Below are 22,876 nucleotides of genomic sequence, written 5' to 3' on the forward strand. Positions count from 1 at the left end.
TAGCATTTTCTCCAAACCTGTTACCATTTGAACTCTGGCAAAATAAAATGCTGCATATTGACTCATGTCACTTGTAGCTAAGCCTGTATGATCTGGCCTCACTAATAACAACAACCACTCAGCCAGGTCTCTAGATCTCATCAAACACATTCCTCCTGTGGAAAAAAAGAAGTGGTTTCCATGTTCACGCATTGATTCTCAGGTTGGCCACTCCCTTTTGTCTTTTGAAGGAACATTAAAGAATCTACAAGAGGGAAGAATTATGTTGAGATTTCATTTTTGCTGCAGACTGAAGAAATTTGCATAGCTACTTGACCATATCTGTTTTCCCAATACAAACAGAGCTTTCAGCTTAATACAGTAACACTGTTGACTGACGGGAGCAAAACAACAGTGTACTTCCGTTACTTTTTTAACAATGGAGTTATATAATTTTTCTGTGCCACTTGGAGACACAACGAACCATCATATAAATAAAGAACCTAAGTGTTCTTACAAAAATACTGCTTGTGCATGCAATAGAACACTTTTTAAAAAAAAAGGTTTAGAATGTGAAGGAAGAATTATCCCAATAAATTCAAACTCATTTAAGACCAATTACGTATTTGATTCATTTTTTTAGTACTTAACCCAAATCCCCTTGGAAAAGCATAGATTTAATCATTAAATTAGAGCAAACCTTTCACAGTGTTGCTAGTATCTACATCGTATGAATACTCTGGGCATTTAATGGTTTTTATTTGCAGAGTATTCTTAACGTAATGAGAGAAATACATGGTATTTCTTGGTATTAAATCTCAGAGATTCAGAGGGAGTAAGTTATATGATGTGACTGCCACGTATAAATTGCTAGTGTACAAATGTAGAAACTGAGGCATAAGACAGTAACATTTTCACAAAAAAACAAGAATGTTTTATTTATTTTTTTCCTTTCTGGTGAGTTACACCAATCATTCTGGGCAAGAGAATTATAATTGAAAGGAGTAAAACTATTGTAAGAATTCATTACATTGTTTTTTAATGTGGTTTTAATTCACATTCTACTAAGGAATTAGAAAAGCTGATTGTAGACACACTAATCAAACCAATGAATAGGCATTTGTGCATGCAAACCTGCGTGCATGCACGCGCGTGTGCATGCACACAACACACACACACACACACATTTAAAGCCCTGGAATTTAAACAAGCATCGATTAATAATACCTGAGGCTTTTCCAAGAAGTATAATGGGAAGTCAAGTTGTGCTGACGTCTGTATTTCTAGGGGAAGTCAGCTCTTGTATTTCTAGGGGAAGACAGCACAACTTGACCAAGGCAAAGCCATAGAAGCTTCCTAGATACTTTCAAACACCTTGAGGGACCGAGTTACTGGGCCTGAGGGCTGGGGACCATGGTCTCAGGGGACATCTAGGTCAATTAGCATAACATAGCTCATAAAGAAAATGTTCTACATCCTACTTCGGTGAGTAGTGCCTGGGGTCTTAAAAGCTTGCCAGCAGCCATCTAAGATACATCTGTCCCATCCTGTCCGGAGCAAAGGAGAAGGAAGAAAACCAAAGATACAAGGAAAATATTAGTCCAAAGGACTAATGGAACACATGAACCACAGCCTCCACCAGCTGAACCCAGAAGAACTAGAAAGTGCCCAGCTACCACCACCAACCACTCTGACAAGGATCACAGTAGAGGGTCCTGGACAGAATGGGAGAAAAATGTGGAACAAAATTCAAATTCAGAAAAAAAAAGACCAGACTTAATGATACCTGAGGTTTTTTCCAAAAAAAGACAGAGACTGGAGGAACCCCCCAAGACTGTGGCCCCCTGACCACCCTGCTAATTCAGAACTGAAGCCACTCCTGAAGTCCACCTTTCAGCAAAGATTAGACAGGCCTATAAAACAAACGTGTCTTAGTTCAATCAAATATATGAGACCAAATGGGCAACACCTGCCCAAAAGCAGACAAGAAGACTGGAAGGGACAGGAAAACTAGATGAATGGACACGGGGAACCTGGGTTGTAAAGGGAAAGGCGAAGAGTGCTGACACATTGTGGGGACTGCAACCAATGTCACAAAACAATTTGTGTGTAAATTTTTTAATGAGAACTAAATTGCACTATAAACTTTCACCTAAACACAATAAACTTTAAAAAATAATAAAAGGATAATGGTGGTTTTTTTGCCAAGGTTTCGAAGTGGTTGGTTCAGGTTCAAACCCCTGCTAAGAATTTGCATTTCTAACAAGTTTCCAGGGGATGCTAATGATGCTGGTTAGGGACCAGTTCTGAAATCCACTAGTAGAGTAGTAGTTCTCAAAATTTATTATACATAAGACTCACATGGGGATCCTGTTAAACTGTAGATTCTGATTCAGTATATCTGGGGTGGAAATGCAAATTCTCAGCAAGGGTTTGAACCAGAATGAACCGGTTTGAAGCCCTGGTTTCTGCGTATGTGGAGCATCAACTGGCTTACACATTTTTTTTTTAAATGCGAGGTGCGTACAGAATTTGAAAAGATGATGACTATTTAGGCACACTGAACAAGTGTATAAACGGATATGAAAACCTGTTGAATAAAACAATATAGACGTTTACAACTTTCAGCATCAGAGACATTTTGATATTGAGATCAATGTGGAAAAAAGTTCCTATGGTCCCTGGATAAGAGAACTTAATACTGGATTTTTCTTCACTTTTAAATATAAAATAAAAAGCCTATAAAAATTATTTTCAGAAATGTATCAAATTTGGCTTACTAATACTTCAGCTCCAGATTTGATTTTACTATACTATCATTGATTTGACAATTGCCTATGACAGGAGAAGTCCTAAAGTAGGCACTCCATACATGTATCACAAAGTAAACTCATTTAGAGATTCTCCCAGCTCAGATTATCCTAGTGCAGGCATACATGAGACACAGTGGTTCAAAAATAATTTGAAATCGCTGTAGAACCTACCAATCTGAGTATGGAATAATGCCAACACAAACAAGGAGTACTATTTATAATTGAAAATGTTACCATACAACGTGCATGAATATGCATTTCTTAGGAACTATCATGATTAATGGCAATAATTGTTGTTAGGTGCTGTCGAGTTGGTTCTGACACATAGCGACCCTATAGGACAGGGTAGAACTGCCCCATATGGTTTCCAAGGAGTGGCTGGTGGATTTGAACTGCCAACCTTTTGGTTAGCCACCAGGGATCCAATAATAGTAGCTTGGAATATAAATATAATTAATGACCTTCAGTGAATTCATTCACTGAAAGATACTGAGGAAAATATTTAGTAGTTCACATTGACTACTGTATTTAGCAGAACCCTGGTGGCACAGTGGTTAAGAGCTTGGCTGCCAGCCAAAAGGATGGCAGATTGAATCCACCAGCCACTCCTTGGAAACCCTATGGGGCAGTTCTACTCCATGCTATAGGGTCACTATGAGTTGGAATCCGTAACGGCTATATATTTAGCAGTCCAAATAGGTGTTAGAAGGACATCCAATGTCCTAGCTAGAGACAGCTTAAAATATTTACATGCTGAAACTCAAAATCAAGGCAGGTCGGGCAGCTCTCAAAAGGCAAAACCGCACCATATGTGAAAGGGGAAATGAAATAGTTAAAAATCCTACCAGACACAATCTGTTTTCAACCTATGAATGTAGTGGTTCCTAAAAGCAAGAAGATTCCCGAGTATCACTTTCATGTCTCAAGACAGTTTTTACTCTTCTATCAGTTTCATTGGCTGCTCACCCCTCTGAAGGTACTGAATTTTATATATATAGCCAAGGTATCAGGGAAAACATTGGTTGTCCAAACCAAACCTGAATTCTCTAAGTGAAGTGTTTTTTGTAAGAATATGCACACAATCCACCATCACTCTTCCCTCGATCATCAAATACAAAGAGAGAGAGAAAGGAGTAATGATTATGCTTAGAAAAGATTATCTTCTTTTGTATTTAATGCAGTGAATGTGTATTCAACATTACCATTGAACTAAACATCTGAAATTTGATACGATGAAACAAACAGTAAGTAGTCATCTGTTAATGGTTACTCTCTACTAGGTACATCTGAGGTGGTAGAATATCAGGCTTGTAGACAGCTGAGTAGTAGACATTGTCAGCACAGAACATAAATCTCACACAAGGTATAATCGAAAGTTATTTCAAGCAAATTGTCCCATCAATAAAATTTCTGTAGTAACATCAACCTCATGGTGTATTATTCCTTAGCAACAAACAATGATAGAATTCGGATGTAAGCATGTCATTATAAACATGATGCGCTAAATAGAGCATATTGAGGTGAAAGCCTTTCTGTAGAAAGGGAATTTAATTGACATTCTTTCAAGCTTTGTGTATAAACAGATCAAAATAGTTTTATCATAAGAAACAGTATTCAACAACATATCTTTAAAATAAAAATACTTTAAAAATAAGCTTTGATTAGATTAAATTGGTTTTTTAAAGAATCTTCCTTTAGAGTGAAATATATATTTCTTGCTTCTGGCTTTTCTATATTTTTCTAGGGTAACCCCCACCCTCGCCCCTATCTGGGTCTATTATTAATAAAGTAGTGCAAAACATTGTCTGCAGCAATTTCCACCATGCTTCATCCCCTACTAAGTCAGGGAAGCGAGACACTCTCACCAAATGATTTCTCTCTCCAGAGGTATACTCCCTCTTGATATACCAGGGAGTAAGAAGCAAAAACTACCCTAAGAGTCTTGGGAATGCAATTTTAAGTATAGAGTCTATGGCAAGTAGTGAAACATTTTTAAAGGCAAACACCTCTCCCCATAAGCAGTTTATTTTACAAAACAGGTTTTCATGCATTCACGTTATCAAGAATGATTATTTTTTCCATAAATGAATGTAGTGAAACACTGGCATATCACTTAGCACACTGCATTCTCCTCTACATTGAAATTCACACTAATAAAAAAAATCATAGTATGCATTAAAGTATTTCAGTAATCTAATGAGAAACAAATACCTTTTTTTCTGTGAGAACACTTCAGTATTAATTTTTTTTTAGATGCACAAAGGCATAATATGACACCAAAAGCAATACAGATTTAGTTTGCTAATATTTTTGACAACTGAATGGGCTTGCTAATTTACTAAATCAGTATAAATTAAAGTAGTGGTAGATGAAAAAATTAACTTGGGTGATCATTTACAAACCTGGCAGTATTTATGTCATCCTATAGATATTTGTAGGTTTTAGATGGAATGATAGAAGGTTTGAAAGCTTTCTTTATAGAATTTCAGGGTGTTGAAGATTCTTTTGAAGGGGTGAATGTACCTTAACTCATTAGCTTGAAATCAGCCTGTTGTTGTGTGCCGTAGAGACAATCCCGATTCACTGAAAGGTCAGCCATGCAAACCCACCCAGTAGCTCCGTTGGAGAAAAGACCTAGTGACCTGCTCCAGTAAAGATTACAGCCTAGGAAATCCTATGGGGCAGTTCTCCTCTGTCATATAGGGTTGCTATAAGAATATCAGCCTAGTCATATCAAAATAATTTGCACAGAAGTGAATATGCTCAGGATCTGAAGTCAGAATCTATGTTAAGCCGAAATGCATCCATTCCATTATTCAGGTTTTGGGATTTTCCCCCCTTTTAAAGTGTATAAAACATAGAAAATTGGAATGGATTGTTTTTTGGATAAAAAATAGTTACATTAAAAAAAAAACTTTAAAATCAAATTGACATTTACATTTTGTGTAGATTTAATCAACGCAGCTGAGCATTTAATCTAATATTCTGGTTCTTCCACTTGTAATTACAGATGTGTGTATCTTCCAATGCTATCATTCTTGCATTTTTTTTTTGTTGTTGTTTCAATGTGTTATATTATTACCCACAGCTAACAATGCTTTCACACAGCAGTAGCTAAACTTTTATCAAATTGATTCTGTACAATGGAAGTATATTTTTAAAGACATATGCCTTTGTACACTATTTACAAATCCTATCGATCATGATAAAAAAGGCAAAATAAATAAAAAGCAGAAAGACAGGAAATGCTGCTGAGGCTGAAGGCTTTTTCTTTTATCTTCCCAAACAGATGCTGGTCTCCTCGGTGCTTGGAGCTATCCAAGATTGTTTTTCTTCCTTTTACATGGGCTATGAGAAGGATCTGGTTTCAGTTCTTGGTATTGCACCTGTTTAAACAGAGTTCAGAGAAAGACTGGTCAGGTGGCCACTTTCTGGCAAAGGAAGGAAAAGCAAAGTAATGAGAGACTGCTTGGGGGAAAAAAAGTGCTCATTCAGGAAGATGTATGCGATCTGCAGCTGGGATACAGAAAACAATAGGATGATAGAGGGAGAGGTAGAAGGGAAATCCTGCCCAAAGCTACAGGAGAGCCCTGATAAGAACTTTGGTAACAGGCCGTCCATAACGCATTACATTAAAAGCAAAACCATCTCAATGGATTTTGAAGGGCTAGATCATTATGGTTCTTTGCAACTTATTGTTGGTTTAATACAATCTTAACCTCCATCTAGTCCACTCTCATGTCTGATACCAAATCAAAATAAATCTTATCACGTTAAAACAAAGAAAAAAAGGTATTGCTGCAACCCAACTTCAAGATTTTGATAACATTTCTTATTTTACTCTGAAAATGGATAGTGGTTAATGGCAGTTAAAGGATTTCAAAAGATTTTTGAGACGTGCCCCAGTCTTCAAAAGCAGTCACCTTCCCCCCACACCTCACTGATCTCCTAAATAAAAAACCCATTGCTGTCACCTCGATTCCAACTCATAGCTACCCTACAGAACAGAGTAGAACTACTCCATAGGGTTTCCAAGGAGTGGCTGGGGGATTCAAACTGCCGACCTTTTGGTTAGGAGCCAAGCTCTTAACCGCTGCACCACCAGGGCTCCAATCTCCTAAATAGTTCCACTTATTCTGGTGATCTGCTTCCCTAAACATTACAGTCAAGAAAATCCTGCGGAGCTTGGTTCTACTCTGTAACACGTGAGGTTGTCTTGAGTCAGGATCAACTCACCAGCAGTGGGTTTCGTTTTGGTTTTATTCATCCTCAAAACTCACTTAATTCATACAAATTCTGAAAAGAAATATTTTTTTTCTCTTAAATGCCCACTGGCACATTTTGCTTTCATTTTCTAATATTCTTATTTCCTCCCCTCAGGTAATGGTGACTCAAGGTGGACCCTTCACAAATTCTAGCTGAACTTTACTTGGGGGGAGATTGTTCCTGACATCCCTGGTAGATTCTTTATACAACCCCTCTTATTCTCTCATTCTTCCATTCCCCAAACATTCTCTGTAAGTCCTTCTTGGATATCACCCCATGTGAGCTAACTTCCTGAATGGCAAAATCTGCTACAGGCTTTGTTAACTTTACCTGGCTCTTCTAAAACCTTGAAATTAAAAGGATATAAAAGTAAAAGCCCCATGTCACACTAATTAAAATAATAATAATAATGAAATCTACATACCACTTGTATGTCTGAAGGGACTCTGGAAAGGAAGTCAAGTAGTTCATTGTTATCAATTGCGTATGGACTCCGAAGCTTCTTTGTAAATTTATTGATGCCTGGAAAAGTGAGAGATCAAACATTATTAAAATCCTCAAAGTTTGGGGACTATCCTATTGCTGTAGAGAGCACATTTCTGGCAAAAGCGTTGCAGTGATTTGAAGATCCAGCGTGTGTGCTGCTATGCAGCCTTGACAGAAAAAACCAAGAAACCAGTTTTCCCTCTTCCTCATTCCTGCTATTTCTTCTTTCTTTCCTTCCTTCCCTCTTTCCCTCTTTCCTTCCTCTTCTTCTTCCCTCCTTCCCAACTCTACTGCTGGTTTGTTTTTCTCTTTGCACTTCAGTAGCTTCTTCCCAGAAGAAAAGGCTTTCTATTTGGGAAATGACAGTTGGGACCTAGCAGGAATGAGCAATGACATATCTTACTTTTTCCTCACTGCTATAGTTCTGGAGCCTTGGTAGTGCAGTGGTTAAGAGCTATGGCTGCTAACCAACAGGTCAGCCATTCGAATCTACCAGTTGCTCCTTGGAAACCCTCTGAGGCAGTTGGGCAGTGGGTTATAATTCTTAAAAGCCTTGTTTCAGTGTTTCATCCAAGATGAAACTTGTTTTCCTACATTTTGGATTGGGTTATTTTTAAAGTAGGAGGTCTGTTTTATTGATTTTTTCTTTTCCTAAAGATACACTTTTCGTGGAGATGGTGCTGTTAAGTAAGCTAAATGTTGAGAAGGCACATGACCTTGATTTTTTCAAAATGACCTGAAATTGAGAAGAGTTTGCTGCTGGATTTTAGAAAATATCAACAGCTAATAGCTTTACATGAAATCAACAGGCTGATAAAAAACTGAGCCATATAACTTGAGCATCGAATCTCTTATTTGGGGAGTCTTGTGCAGAATAACCTTCTTCTTCTGGAATTTTGATGTTGGTCTCTGTCTCCCCAGGTGAGACCCATGTCTTAAATTTCTGGTTAATATTTCAGCAATCACCTGCCACTAAAGGAATATTGTTCTTGCTTTATTTCATTTGATGAAACAAGAGGCCCAAACACATTCTCTAAAAATTACTTCTAAGACAGCTAGCCAGTGAGGCCACCCCAGGTTACATAACCAGATGTCTGCCAGGGGCTTCAGTTTCCGAGAACCTGGGGAAACAAAACAGGAGGAGGTTCCCCACCTATTGGGCAATAGAGGTGCTCTCGAGCCTGAGGCAGGTCTGACCCCAGGTAGGTTAGAGGTAATAAGCTGCAGCATGTGACGCACTACCCCAAGTCCTTCAATAAAACAGCATCTGTTTTAAATATCAGAGGAAGGAATGAGAGATGAGGGCCTGAACATACAAGAGGGAAGCGAAGGCATGGTGGAAATGCCTCTTCCCTAGTATAGTGAGAGTGCTGTTTGAGTTTCTTTAAATTGTAGAAATTAGGAAATGAAAAAAAAAATCACCATTTTCCCCCACGGTGTAAAGGTAATGATAATGATGATAATAATAGGAAAACTTGTTCAAGATATGACAAGGTGGGCCAAAAAGAATAGGGAGATAAGAATCTTAAAACTGGAGGGCTTGGAGGCATAAGACCCCTACTCACTTAATTATTGTGTATTTATTCAAAACCCTTAACAAGAAAAGAACAAAAGCATCCTTTCATCTTTTTGCTTTCAGTGTAAGCTGATGTTTTCTGAGGTTAAAGCCCCATTTTGGTTCTTTGCATTTTTTATGGGATTAGCAGTCTTGGGTGTATGTATATGCAGACCAAAGGTTAGTAGGAAATTCTCCTTCTACCCAATCTTGTTTATATATACATATGAAGTCATTAATGTAGTTTACTTGTTAGTAGATCTTAGAGACTAAAAATTGAGTTTTCCAAACCAAGAATTTTGTTGGGAAAGACAAACAAATAACCACAAAGAATGCTGAAACGGACCACCTCCTAAATGGAGTCTAGGTGCATAGGAACAGTTGGCACGCAGCATGATTGCATCAGATACACGAGACCAAATGGGTAGCTCCTGTCTGGAGGCAGGATGAGAAGGCAGGAAGGGACAGAAACTGACTGAATGGACACAAGGAACCCGGGGTGGAAAGGGGGAGTGTGCTGTCACATTGTGGGGACTGCAACTAATGTCACAAAATAATGTGTATAAATTTTTGTATGAGAAATTAACTTGAGCTGTAAACTTTTACCTAAAGCAGAAAAAAAGTAAAAATTAAGCAACAACAACAATAAAAAAATGAGGACCCAAAAAAATCACCTTTAGATTAGGTTTTTGCAGAAGCACTCTAGTGTAGTACACATAAAGTAGGTTTCTTGTTCCTAAGTAGCCTGTAAGTGCCAAAGACCCTGTTCCTGCATCCTAAAGGTGACCTCTTAAACAGGTGCCCATGTATAGTCCATGCTTGCATACACTTCCACAAGATAAAGTACCACAGCACAAAAGCATATTGTCTTAAATGCACCATATGGATTGAAATGCCTCTGTTTGTGTATAAGTGGTAAAAATAAATCAGAGTGATATCTAGACAAAACTACACTTTGATATATGAAGAATCTGCACAACTACATGTTTACGACATGATGGAGCCTATGGTGCCAGATAAGAAAAATGCATTTTGCAGGTAGACCTAAATCATTATACTGTTGTGATTTTTAACTGACCTGTCTCTTTTCATCATGGAGTAGCTTCATGACCATAAATATAGAGAACCACTGACAGTATAACTCATCCCTTAAAAATAGTTTGTTCTTAGCAGTTAAGACAGTTTTAAAGAAAAGGCTTTACTTACCCCAGACAAGGACAATGTATCTCAGTGGAATGAAGTACAGGATGACTGTGAACGCACAGAGGGCGACAATGGCCAGCCAGCTTAAGAACGGGACAGTCCAGTTGAAAGTACTGAATGAAAAATTAACACAGCAGCAATCTGAGCATTTCAGACTTTTTTCAACCAAAGATGAAAATAAATGTTTAATTCAGACTCAAAATCTGGACTTGGGACCTAGTTGTACTCATTAGTTAGCATTTCTCTCTCGAATAGAAGCCAGTTGTAGCAGGCTATCAGAGGACACAGGTTAGCCCATAATCCGCTAAATTCCATGAACATAGTTAAAGGACCTTGCCACTATCCAGTCCAGATCACCCCAGGTGATTACAGGGTCTCAACTGCTGCACTACTTGGTTAATGCCTCACATGCTAAAAAAAAAAAATACTTTGTTTTTCTACTTCTAAAACTAGTATCTAACCCTGTTTTCTCCAAATTTTCACAGAGGAAAATACCCCTGGGCCTGCCATTCTTCCTTCTAATAACTCAGCATTCCCCACACAGAAAATAAGATGTTGCCAGCAATTGTCTGTAGACCTACATCTTTACACTATTGTATAAACCCTCTGAACTTTAGAATTCCTTAGAGGAACACTCACTTTCTACCTTAACTACATATCAGATGGAACTGGAAGACAGCAAAGGGGGACAGAGCAGTTAGCCTTGTAAACATTCACCTGTCATTATTGCCCTTCTTCCAGGAAATATAATAGATAATTAAGAAATGAAATCATTATGGCCTACTATTCTCTCTATATTATTGTCGGCAAAGGAGTTCACAGCACATGGTCCATCTGTTGGAACACTGAAAAGGGAGTGGAAGATGGGAAAATTGTGGGTTATAGGAGAGCAAGGCTGATGGGTCTGCAGTTTTCTCATAGTGTGGTGATTGTCAACTATAGAGGGCAGGGTCAGGGGAGGCTGCAAGATGGGATATTGACAGTGAGACAACATCAGAACAAAGAACAGAAATAGGACTAATGAATAGAAATAGAGGACGTTACAAAAAAAGACAGTATTGAGATGAAAAGGAATTTAGTGGGACAAAAAGAGAAAAGAAAGGAAAAATGAAGATAGAGAAGGCTTTCTTTTGAACAACTATGTAGAAAATCAGGGAAATATACCCTGGAAATACTGTAATAGTGTAAGGTTTTAACTTGTGTAGAAGTTCCATGGCGAATCTCTGGTAGTTTTTAAGAGTGGGTGACAAAATGATAAGAAAACAGAAGCAATCTGTGGAGCCTCCAGGTACCTATATGTCACCATTTAGAGGCATACCATTGCATTCTTTGAAATCTCTCACCAATGTTCAACCATCAAAGAGGCACTAATATATGTATTGAAAGACTGTTTAGCACAGTTTAATGAAAAGAGCTAAGGAGTGAGCAGATTTGAGTTCAAAGCCCAGATTCTGCTATGTGACTTTAGATGAGTCAACCTCTCTAAACCTCAATTTCCCCCTTTATAAAATGGGGACGGTTTTAATGTATCAAAGCAGACTGATAGTGATGGCAACATGTTTGTGAATCAAGGTGATATTACCAGAAGTGGTCAACTCCAAGGAGAATTTCTTCTTAAAAGGCAATGAGAAGAATCCTCCCAAAAAACTTCAGGGAAATATGAAATTTTACATAATGTGGATAAACATTAGTGTTGATTATTTCTTTTAATTTCCTGGTGATGTATGATACAGTGATTTGGGGTGGAGTTTGCTCAGGGTAGAGTGTGGGTGATACAAATAGTTAATACACTTGGCTGCTAACCAAAAGATCAGTGGTTCAAATCCACCCAGAGGCTCCTCTGAAGTAAGGCCTGGTGATCTACTTCTTAAAAAATCAGCCATTGAAAACCCTATGGAGCACAGTTCTACTCTGACACACACAGGGTCACCATGAGTCAGAATCAACTCAATGGTACCTGGTGGTCTGTTGTTGTTCAGGGCAGTTTTTAGACCTAATAAAGGATGATTGTTGAGTAGATTCTCTTCCCTTGCTGCATCTCGGTATAACACTTAAGAGTCATTCCTTAGCCTTGTGGCATGTAGCTTGCTTTTTTGTGTCTCTCTGGGTCAGCTGTTTCCTAAAATTGTTCTCTCTAATAAAAGAGCCAACGCTGAACCACTCTGGTTGTGCTGTTGGCAGTAACCCTTGAGTAAAGTCTGGCTTTTCTGTGTTTGTTTGTCTTTTTCCTCTCATGGCCAGAGTGGGGTCCTGTAACTGTCACCAGGTAAAAGATCATGGCCTCCCTCTTTTATGAACACCTGGCCTATTTGTTACTGCCTGCATGTGGAGAGAACAGAAGGCTGAGGCTCTGCTTGCTCTCCTGTGGCTCAGCTCAGAGCTATCCATCACACTACCCCATGTGTGAGGGCACTGGCTCTCCATTCAAAAACCCTCCTTCTGGGCAGCCTCACTCAAGGGCTCCCCGTGCCCTCTTTTTTCCTCTTGGAAGGATAAACGGCCAAGAACCCTCACCAGAGTAGCTAATGTCAGAAAAAAAGACTGCCCTTTTCTATTTCAACATTCTGTATTATAGGCCCTAAATCTAGAATATCATCTTGGCCAAAAAATAGAGATGAAATCCAAGAAAGTTCTGGAATGATTGTATAGTGACAAGAAGTGATAATTATAAAGGTTTTTCACTTTGTGCTTAAAGATTACTTCTGAATGTGCTTTGTGGATAGATGTTTTTTATCCCATGAGGCTCCAGGAAAATTTCTCTTTCCTTAGCACCCAAAAGTCCCTGGGTGGTGCAAACGATTAATGCACTCAACTGCTAACTGAAAGGTTAGAGGTTCCAGTCCACCCAGAAGTGCCTTGGAAGAAAGGTCTGCTGACCTACTTCTAAAAACTCAGCCAATGAAAACCCTATGGAGCAGTTCTACTCTGACACATACGGGGTTGCCATGAGTAGGAGTCAACTTGATGTTAACCGATTATCTCACAAAAGGTCACTGTGCAGAAGAAATGGCTCCTATAAGACTCACTGGATCCTAGCCATGTTCTATACCTCAGCATGGAAAGCTCTACAAAACCCAACTTTCCCAGGTCTGACCCATGGCCAGGATCTGGTCAGATACTTGAGCTGGCCGTTGTGTTTTCCATTCAAGCACCTGCTCTTCAGCCTCCTACCACCCAGAGTTACAAAGGAGCCTCTTCCCTCAGGCATTCACTAGCCTGACCTTGATGCTGACCCAGAGTTTTCTAGTATAAATGGGATATTTCAGGCAGGTATCAGCACACACTGTAGCCCAAAGACAAGACAACAATCAACAGGGAAATGCCCCAGTTTTGAGCTTTACACTGTGCTTCAGTGGATGGGATGTGGAGGACAAGGGAACATTCTTAGAGATGGAAATAATATGGAGAGGGAGAAAGAGAGAAGATGTGGAAATCAGCCTTTCCAAGTCTGAGGCAGAATGTTGCTTAGAGGCACATTTGGGAGTGAGAGGGAGGCTGTTCTGTCTAATGTAATACAAGAAAGTGGAAACTCAGCATCTATGCATATGTGGAAATATTAAACAAAAAATTATACAAAATAAAATGCATTGTCCCTTGAAACATGAAAGGCACCGGATGAATGACTCACACCTTTAGTCTAAATAATTTACTCCTTTCAAGCTCTGCATGCCCAAGGATCCAAATCTGCAGAACACTTTGAGTTATGAATAATAAACAATGAATAGATACATGAAACTAGGAAAATCTAGGCTTGTCTAGATACACAGCACCTCTTCTTGGACAGGCCATTAACAGGCATTATGTAGGCCAATTTTCACATACTTTAGTAGTATGGGGCCTTAGTATATTTTTAAAAGATAATCAGTTGTTGTAAATCCATCTTATTATTTCTATAATCAAACAGTTGTTTTTAAAAGTATATTAGTAAATAAAACTATTTGATCATGAGCATAGCTGGTGCACACATAAAAAAATTACTTGAAATGAATCACAAAGAATGTAAGATTATGAATGCAAGTTTCTTAATGATTAGATTCCAATGAAGGTATATTTTCTTACTTTAAAAAATTAAGGAAAATTCTGGGAATTTTCTAAGTGACAAACTGTTAGTTCATTTCATCTATAATCATGACCTCAGCTATTTAAATGAACAACTTTAAAAAAATTAAGAATATTTTTGTAGAGTATTATCTATACATAATAACATTTTTTAATATTTAGAGTAACCTGATGAAAATATAACTTTACCAGTAATAAAATGCAGGTGTGGCTTGATTACCTGAAATCCTCGTTTAGCTTGGCTTGTATATATTTTTTCTATCATGATTTCATATTCCATTTAAGAACAAAGTCTTTTACTGTGAAAATGTGCTAAAATTTGGGACGGTGTTATTTCTTCAAAGCTACAAGTATGACTTTCTTTCCAACCAATATGTTCTAAATTTCAGGAAGGAAATTGACAGAACTTTCATAAAACCAAAGATGGGCAGAAACAAAGTAAATAACGATGAAATGGAGCAATAAATCACCCAGAAGGAGTGTCCCCTGCCAAAGAGAATGTGGCATTTCATCCTCAGAGAAACAAATGGCCTCCTGGTTCCCCAGAAGGCTGGTTCCCACACGTCAGCATCACTCACTTCTTTATCCTTTCACCAAAGGAAGCCACTTCATCTAGGATGTTCTGGACACTGACACATACCTCCTGGATGGCATAGATTTTATTTATAAATCCCTTTTTTTCACTGTCCTAAAACACAATAGAAAGACAGAGTCTGTATAAGTGAAGGTATTCTTCAATGCTTGGATTCTTTGAGTTGTCCTTCTCTTGCATTGTTTTTTTCAACTTCAATAAGCATCATTTCTGTGTGTATATAAATGGATAATTGGCATCCATGAAAATTCAGGATGTGAAGGGAGATGGAGGAGGAAGGGTACCCAGCATCACACTACTATATGTTACCTATGCTACTGGAAAGGTGGCTGCAAAGCAGGAGACGTAGATACTATTGTCCTTGCCCTGATGAACAGAAACTTTTCAGGGGGTCCAGGTGAGGAGGAAGGTGGGTCTCGGAATGACCAAACTCAGAACTGGGAGGCAGGACCCTCTTCACTGACCCTGGACCACCATGACTAGCCACTCAGCTCCCCCAGTTTCTTGACCCCATCACCCACAGACCTAAGTTCAGTTGTGGTTCCAGATATTTCAGCAGCAGAGAATGCTGAGTGCAAATGAGAAGACCTGTAAACAATGAAAGTGCAAAAGACGACAAGGTCGACAGAAATCTATTAAGTGACTACTTCCCGGATAGTACCTTAGGTAGATCAGATACACACTAAGCCTCTTAAAAATAATGGTCATATACTTCATACAGTAGCATATGCTATATTAGTCAAGGTTCTAACTTCACATTTTTTCTCCTTTTTGCGCTTAGTTCTTCGTTTTAAATCTTCTGCTGAATTTAAGCAAACCTTGTGTGCTTTGGAGAATGGGTGGGTGGAGATGGAGCATGAAGCGCCCAGGGTGGTGTGGGCCTAGAGGAGATGTGCACATTCTGTAATTTTAGACCTAGGGAAAGAAATAGTGGTGGCCTTTCACGATTGAAAATTCTGCTTAGTAGCCTGGCATCACAGGCACTTGCCTAGGCTGTCTGGTGGAGACCATCCAACCCTGATTCCATGACTCCATTCCTCCATGCCAGCTTGAATATCTATGGAAATGTAGATCCAATTTCATTACTTTAACTTCTTTTGAACACTTGCACACTGTGCCAGAACACTTGAGACCTCATGTGGCAGTCAGAGCTTGCTGAAAGCAGCCAGGAGGCAAGAATAATAATGTCGTCATGTTGCACATTTACATACTGACTTTCATTTCAGAGGAGTCTACAGCTCTTTACACTGTGAACATTCGGCCGGGGCTGGCAACCTGCCACTCCAGACACTGAGGGCAAGTAGATGACAGGTGTGTATGCATCCTCCAAGGACAGAAGGGTATGGTGGGACAAAGGACACGGCGACCAGTTAAATAACTTGATCTTTAATATAGATACTAGTCACTTAGAGGCTCCATTTAAAATTTAATTCCCATGGGAGATCTTTTTAAAATTATTCATTTAGTTTATACCAAAATGGATTGTCAGACAATGAGGTAGAAGAGATGCATAAAGCCTCTCATTAAAAGTATAAGGGACAATTAGCTATTCAGGGTCCCCACTATCTTCACTTGCCAATACAGACATGGGTGCATCAATTTCTTATCTTTTCCCTCACTCCAGAAATAGACCAAAATGTATTAATTCAATTATGCAACTGCATACTTTAGAATAAGGAGGTCTGGTGGCACAGTGGTTCAGTATTCTGCTGCTAATCAAAAGGTCAGTGGTTCAAACCCACCAGTTACTCCACTGGAGAAAGATGTGACAGTGTGCTTTTGTAAAGATGCTTTGCAATAAAATGAATAACTAGTGGTTTCTTCCAGTTCCTTTCATAGCTACAAGTCTGGGCTATTAATCGCTGTGGCCTTTAGTGTTCACCTGTCTCAGGCACTGGATAAGTTCATTTAGGTTTATGACATTAAGTGCTCTTATATATATTTTTCAACGTACAGAACAAATCAAACCAGTTGAAGCACGCTGGTTACGCAACAGAAGTCCATTGAGAATAACGTCTTACCAGTTCGAAACTATTATGGGAAAAATATTTCTTTCACAAAAACAATAAAATGTACAAAATACTCAGGTATTACTTTAACAAGAACTGTGCAAGATATATATGAAGAAAGTAGAGATACTATGTTCCTGTACTGGAACACTGAATATTATAAGAATGTATTTTTTGTCATTGAACATATAGATTCAGTGCAATTTCAAGCAAATGCTAATGTGTTTGGAGTGGAGTGAAATAGGGAGAATTCGATTAAATGTTTCTAAAATTTGTTCGGAAGAATAAATGGGTGACTTTTTTCTTTTTTTGCAAAACAGCAATAATAAGAAGGGATTTATTGTACTAGATATTTAAATTATTATTATAATAATTAAAGTATATGATATGGGCATATGATAAGGCTCCATTATAAAAAGGAAGTATTGTGTTACAGGACCATTTTTTAACTATTTGAGGAAATTATGTTAGATCCTACCTCACAACAAAGCCCAAAATATTCCAGATTAATTTAAAAACTAAAAGTTAAAAATAAATTATACAAACAGAAGAAAAATATAGGTAAGTTATTTACTGACCTAAAATACAAGCAGTACAAGAAATCACAAAGGAAAATAATTGATGACAATGGTTATATAAAAATATAAAGTTATGGTGGATTTGAACTGCCGAGCATTTTGGTTAGCAGCCTAACTCTTAACCAGTAAGCCACCAGGGTTTCCTATCATGCTGTAGATCATCATAAATTTAAAAGATGAACTGGGAGAAAATTTGCAACAAATATAACAAATGATACGATGATATTTCCAATATATATTCAATAAATATCTGAAAAAATTTGATTGCAGTTTTGTTTACTGTCATGGATTGAATTGTGTCTCCCCAAAATATGTGTCAACTTGGTTAGGCCATGATTCCCAGTATTGTGTGGTTGTCCTCCATTCTGTGATTATAATTTTATGTTAAAGAAGATTAGGGTGGGATTGTAACACCCTTACTACGGTCACATCCCTGATCTCATGTAAAGGGAGTTTCCCTGGAGTGTGGCCTGCACCACCTTTTATCTTAGAAGAGATAAAAGGAAAGGGAAACAAGCAGAGAGTGAGGACCTCATACCACCAACAAAGCAGTGCCAGGTGCAGAGCGTGTCCTTTGGACCCGGAGTTCCTGTGCTAAGTAGCTCCTAGTCCAGGGGAAGATTAATGACAAGGACCTGCCTCCAGAGCTAACAGAGAGAAAAAGCCTTACCCTGGAGCGGACGCCTTGAATTTGGAGTTCTAGCTACTAGACTGTGAGAAAATAAATTTCTCTTTGTTAAAGCCATCCACTTGTGGTACTTCTGTTATAGCAGCACTAGATAATGAAGACATTCACAAAAAAGAGAAAAATCACTAGCATGTTGGATAGAATTAATTATGGGTACATACAATTGGTAGACTATAATGAAATAAAAAAAATTGAAAAAAGCAAGAAGTAAATATCATATATAGTCTTAACTGATTTTAAAAATGAGTATGTTAGAAAAAAGATTAAAGGAATGTGTCAAAATATTCCAGGTGATGAAAGTTTATCTTCTTCCTCATAGTGTAATACTCAGTCTTTGCAAGGAATATGTTTTACTTTAATAATCAGAATATTTCCCTGATTCTTCCAATATCATTATGAAAAGAAGATAAGTAGAGGAAATAAATGAATTGGTATTCACTGAGCATGGTTTTACTGTGGCTTAGTTATCTTTTTTCCTTAATGTATTTTTCATATTTTTCTAAATGATCTTAAATTATTTTTGGAAAGAAGTAGAATATAAATAGACACTCATTAAACACTTCCAAAACCAAAACTGAACCCATTGCCATCGAGTTGATTCTAACTCATAGCGATCCTATAGGACAGAGTAGAACTGCCCCATGAGGTTTCCAAGGAGCGGCTGGTAGATTCAAACTGCCAAACTTTTGGTTACCAGCCCAATGTTTCTTACGTAGCTTGTTTAAATTTCACAATCATCACACAAGTAGATATTTTTCTCAACTTTACATAAAAGGAAACTGAAGCTCAGGGATCAGTGATAGAGTTTGGATTGGGACTATGACTGGCCAATTCCATAGTATATTCTCCATAATATACTATGTAACTGTCTTAGTTATCTAGTCCTGCTATAACAGAAATACTACAACTGGATGGCTTTAACAAAGAGAAATTTATTTTCTCACAGTCTAGTAGACTAGAAGTTCAAATTCAGGGTGTCAGCTCCAGGGGAAGGCTTTCTCTGTCGGCTCTGGAGGAAGGTCCTTCTCTTCAATTTTCCCCTGGACTAGGAGCTTCTCAGCGTGGGAACCCTGGGTCCAAAGGACGCACTCTGCACCTGGCACTGTTTTCTTGGTGGTATGAGGTCCCCCACTCTCTGCTCATTTCCCTTTCCTTTTATCTCTTGTAAGATAAAAGTTGGTGCAGGCCACACCCCAGGGAAACTCCCTTTACATTGGATCAGGGATGTGAGCTGAGCAAAGGTGTTACATTCCACCTTAATTCTCTTTAACATAATCTAATATTGCCTCATTAACCACAGGCGGAGATTAGGATTTACAATACATAGTAACATCTCATCAGATGACAAAATGGTGGACAATAACAATATTGGGAATCATGGCTTAATCGAGTTGACACATATTTTTGGGAGACACAATTCAATCCATGACAGTGACCTTCCCACACCATCCAGGAGGGCTTTAATTCCTACCCAGAATCTCTGGGTGATAAATAAGAAGAAAAGACTTGAAAATGTTTAGGAACTTGTATTGGAAATATCATGATCTAGCTTTGAAGTTCATCACACAGCTAAAATCTTCAGCAAGAAAATAAAATTCAGGAGGCGGGGCCAAGATAACAGTAGTCATATGCTTCCTGTGGTCCCTCTTACAGCAAAGACCCAAAAAAACAAGTGAATTGATTATCTGTGACAATCTAGGAGCCTTGAATATCAAAGGCAAAGTTGAGGAATTGGACTGAGTGGCAGGGGGAGGGAGAGACAGTTCAGAAGCTGCAAGGAGTTTCCAGACCTGACCTGGCAGGAACCAGCACCCTGCAGCCAGTGCAGGTGGTTAGGCAAGCAGTGGCACTCGAGACACATTTTCCACATCGGGAGAGACTGAGTGGTGGAGAGTCTACTCAAGCCTCCAGAACCAGTGAAAAGTGGCACTTAATTGGCAAAGGATAAGTACACGCCTCTAACCCACCACATGGATCAAAAAACACCTCCTTTGAGAAAAATCTCTCTCCCATTTACCTGCCCCCTCCTCACTTGGCACCAGGTCCCAGGCCAGCTTCAGCCGTTGCCGCATTCCCTGGGCCCAAAGTAAGGACCCATCACGTGCCCTGAGCTATTCTCCCAGCCTTGGAGAGGGAACAAATTAACAAACAGGAATAGATAATCTGCCAGCTCCCCTAAGCCAGGAATTTAGGGTAGGCGCAGCTCCTTTGCCTAGGCACAAGCATAAGGGGTCCACAGACTTTGAATGCTTTTCACCCCTGCATAGTCCTGTGTGGGCCCATTTCAACAGTGTAGGCCCTCATTAGCACAGTACAACAGCGTATATACCTGAAGCCTAACTTCAACTGTAGCAGCTATATAGTGGAGTGGCAGGTTTGTGATATTTGACACCGCTCTGCCCATTAAGCAGGGTACTGCTCTACCCACATCAAGGGCCTGAGTACTGGTGGCTCCAGCCACACCACATAGCCACCTGTGACAGGGGTTCAAGAATAAGTGGTGCCCCCAAGTCCTTACAGCCAATAGCAATGGGTACCGAAAGTCTGGCTGAAAAACCCACCCATCTATGTGCTCTAGGGAACAGGGACATGCTTTCCTCCCAGACACTCAGGGGCAGCCATCAGCCCCCTGCCTTGCTCAGTGCATAACCCCTTACTGCAGCCAGATACCTGTGCCTACACAAATCACCCATGCCCATCCAGGACTGTAGATGAGAGCCTACACCACACACTTGGTGACCGAACACTTGAGCTGAATCCATACAAGAAACGTAAAGGGACTCCTGGGTTCACATACCTAGTAGCAGATCTAACTGCCTGGTCACAAGACATTAGGGTGTCAAAGGCACCAATAATCAAACTAGCTCACATGAGCAGCCTATTTGGGCATATCAAAACAAAATAAAACAAGAAGCTAGGACACAGTAAGCAAACATAAAATAAATACACATAACAACTTATTGATGGCTCAGAGACAATAGTCAATATCAAATCACATAAAGAGGCAGACTATGATGGACTCAGCAAGCTCCCAAAACAAAGAATCAAGAAATCTTCAAGAGGAAGAGAACTTCTTGGAATTACCGGAGGTAGAATACAAAAGATTAATATACAGAACTCTTCAAGAGATCAGGAAGGAGATCAGACAAAACTCAGAACAAGCCAAGGAACATACAGACAAAGCAATAGAGGAATTTAAGAAGATTATAGAACAGCATAATGACAAATTTAACAGGCTTCAAGAATCCATAGAGAGACAGCAAAAAGAAATCCAGAAGATTAACAATAAAATTTCAGAATTAGACAAATCAATAGAAAGTCATAGGAGCAGAATTGAAGCAACAGAAGTCAGAATTAGTGAGACTGAAGATAAAGCACTTGACCCCAACTTATTTGAGGAAAAATCAGACAAAAGAATTTTAATAAATGAAGAAACCCTAAGAATTATATGGGACTGTATCAAGAGAAATAATCTATGAGTGACTGGAATACCAGAATCGGGGGGAGGGCGAATAACAGAAAATACAGAGAAAATTGTTGAAGATTTGAAAACTTCCCTGATATCATGAAAGATGAGAAGATACCTATCCAAGATGCTCATTGAACCCCACACAAGGTAGATCCCAAAAGAAAGTCACGAAGACATATTATAATCAAACTTGCCAAAACTAAAGATAATTTTAAGAGCAGCTAGGGATAAACGAAGTCATCTACAAAGGACAGTCAATAAGAATAAGCTCGGACTACTTAGCAGAAACCATGCAGGCAAGAAGGCAATGGAATGACATATATAAAGCCTTGAAGGAAAAAATTTGCCAGCCAAGAATTACATATCCAGCAAAACTGTCTCTTAAATATGATCGCAAAATTAGGGCATTTCCAGATAAACAGAAGTTTAGGGAATTTGCAAAAACCAAACCAAAATTACAAGAAATACTAAAGGGAGTCCTCTGGTTAGAAAATCAAGAACATCAGATAACAACCCAAGACTAGAACACAGGACAGCAACCAGATATCAACACAAATAGGGAAGTCACAAAAGTAAATCAAAGCTAAAACACTGAAAACAGGGGAACAGAGAGGTCCATATGTAAAAGATGACAACATTAAAACAAAAAAGAGGGACTAAAAAATGTAGACATAGATTTTTCATAGGAGAGGAAGTCAAGGTGATATAAAGAAATAAAAGATTGGTTTAAAAGGATGGAAAAAAGTATATCAAGCAAACAAGAATCAGAAAAGAGCAGGAGTGGCAATATTAATCTCTGACAAAATAGACTTTAAAGTAAAATCCACCACAAAGGATAAGGAAGGACACTATATAATGATTAAAGGGTCAATACACCAGGAGGACATAACTATAATAAATATTTATGCACCCAATCACAGGGCTCCAAAATACATAAAACAAACTCTAACAGCATTGAAAAGAGAGGTAGACAGTTCCACAATAATCATAGGAGACATCAACACTTTCATGAAGGACAGAACATCCATAAAGAAGCTCAATAAAGACACGGAAGATCTAAATGATACAATCAACCAATTCGATCTCTAGACATATACTGAACACTCCACCCAACAGCAGCCAAGTATACTTTCTTTTCCAACGCACATGGAACATTCTCCAGAATAGACCACATGTTAG

At 38.7% G+C, this 22,876-nt stretch overlaps 1 protein-coding gene across 2 annotated transcripts in view; it reads right to left on the reverse strand.

Moving 5' to 3' along the window:
- Positions 1 to 5,835: 5,835 nt before the first annotated feature.
- Positions 5,836 to 22,876, reverse strand: part of MCTP1 (multiple C2 and transmembrane domain containing 1) — a 649,898-nt gene continuing 632,857 nt past the window's right edge. For both annotated transcript variants that reach the window (XM_004375032.2, XM_023730121.1), the window contains exons 20-23: positions 14,940 to 15,049; positions 10,306 to 10,415; positions 7,483 to 7,580; positions 5,836 to 6,178 (exon numbers count right to left, since the gene is read on the reverse strand). In XM_004375032.2, coding sequence (XP_004375089.1) covers positions 6,107 to 6,178; positions 7,483 to 7,580; positions 10,306 to 10,415; positions 14,940 to 15,049 — 390 coding nt within the window. In that variant the 3' untranslated portion in view covers positions 5,836 to 6,106. The remainder of the gene's footprint in view (positions 6,179 to 7,482; positions 7,581 to 10,305; positions 10,416 to 14,939; positions 15,050 to 22,876) is intronic.

This window comes from Trichechus manatus, unplaced genomic scaffold (genome assembly GCF_000243295.1).
Source record: "Trichechus manatus latirostris isolate Lorelei unplaced genomic scaffold, TriManLat1.0 scaffold00032, whole genome shotgun sequence".
Lineage (NCBI taxonomy): Eukaryota > Metazoa > Chordata > Mammalia > Sirenia > Trichechidae > Trichechus > Trichechus manatus.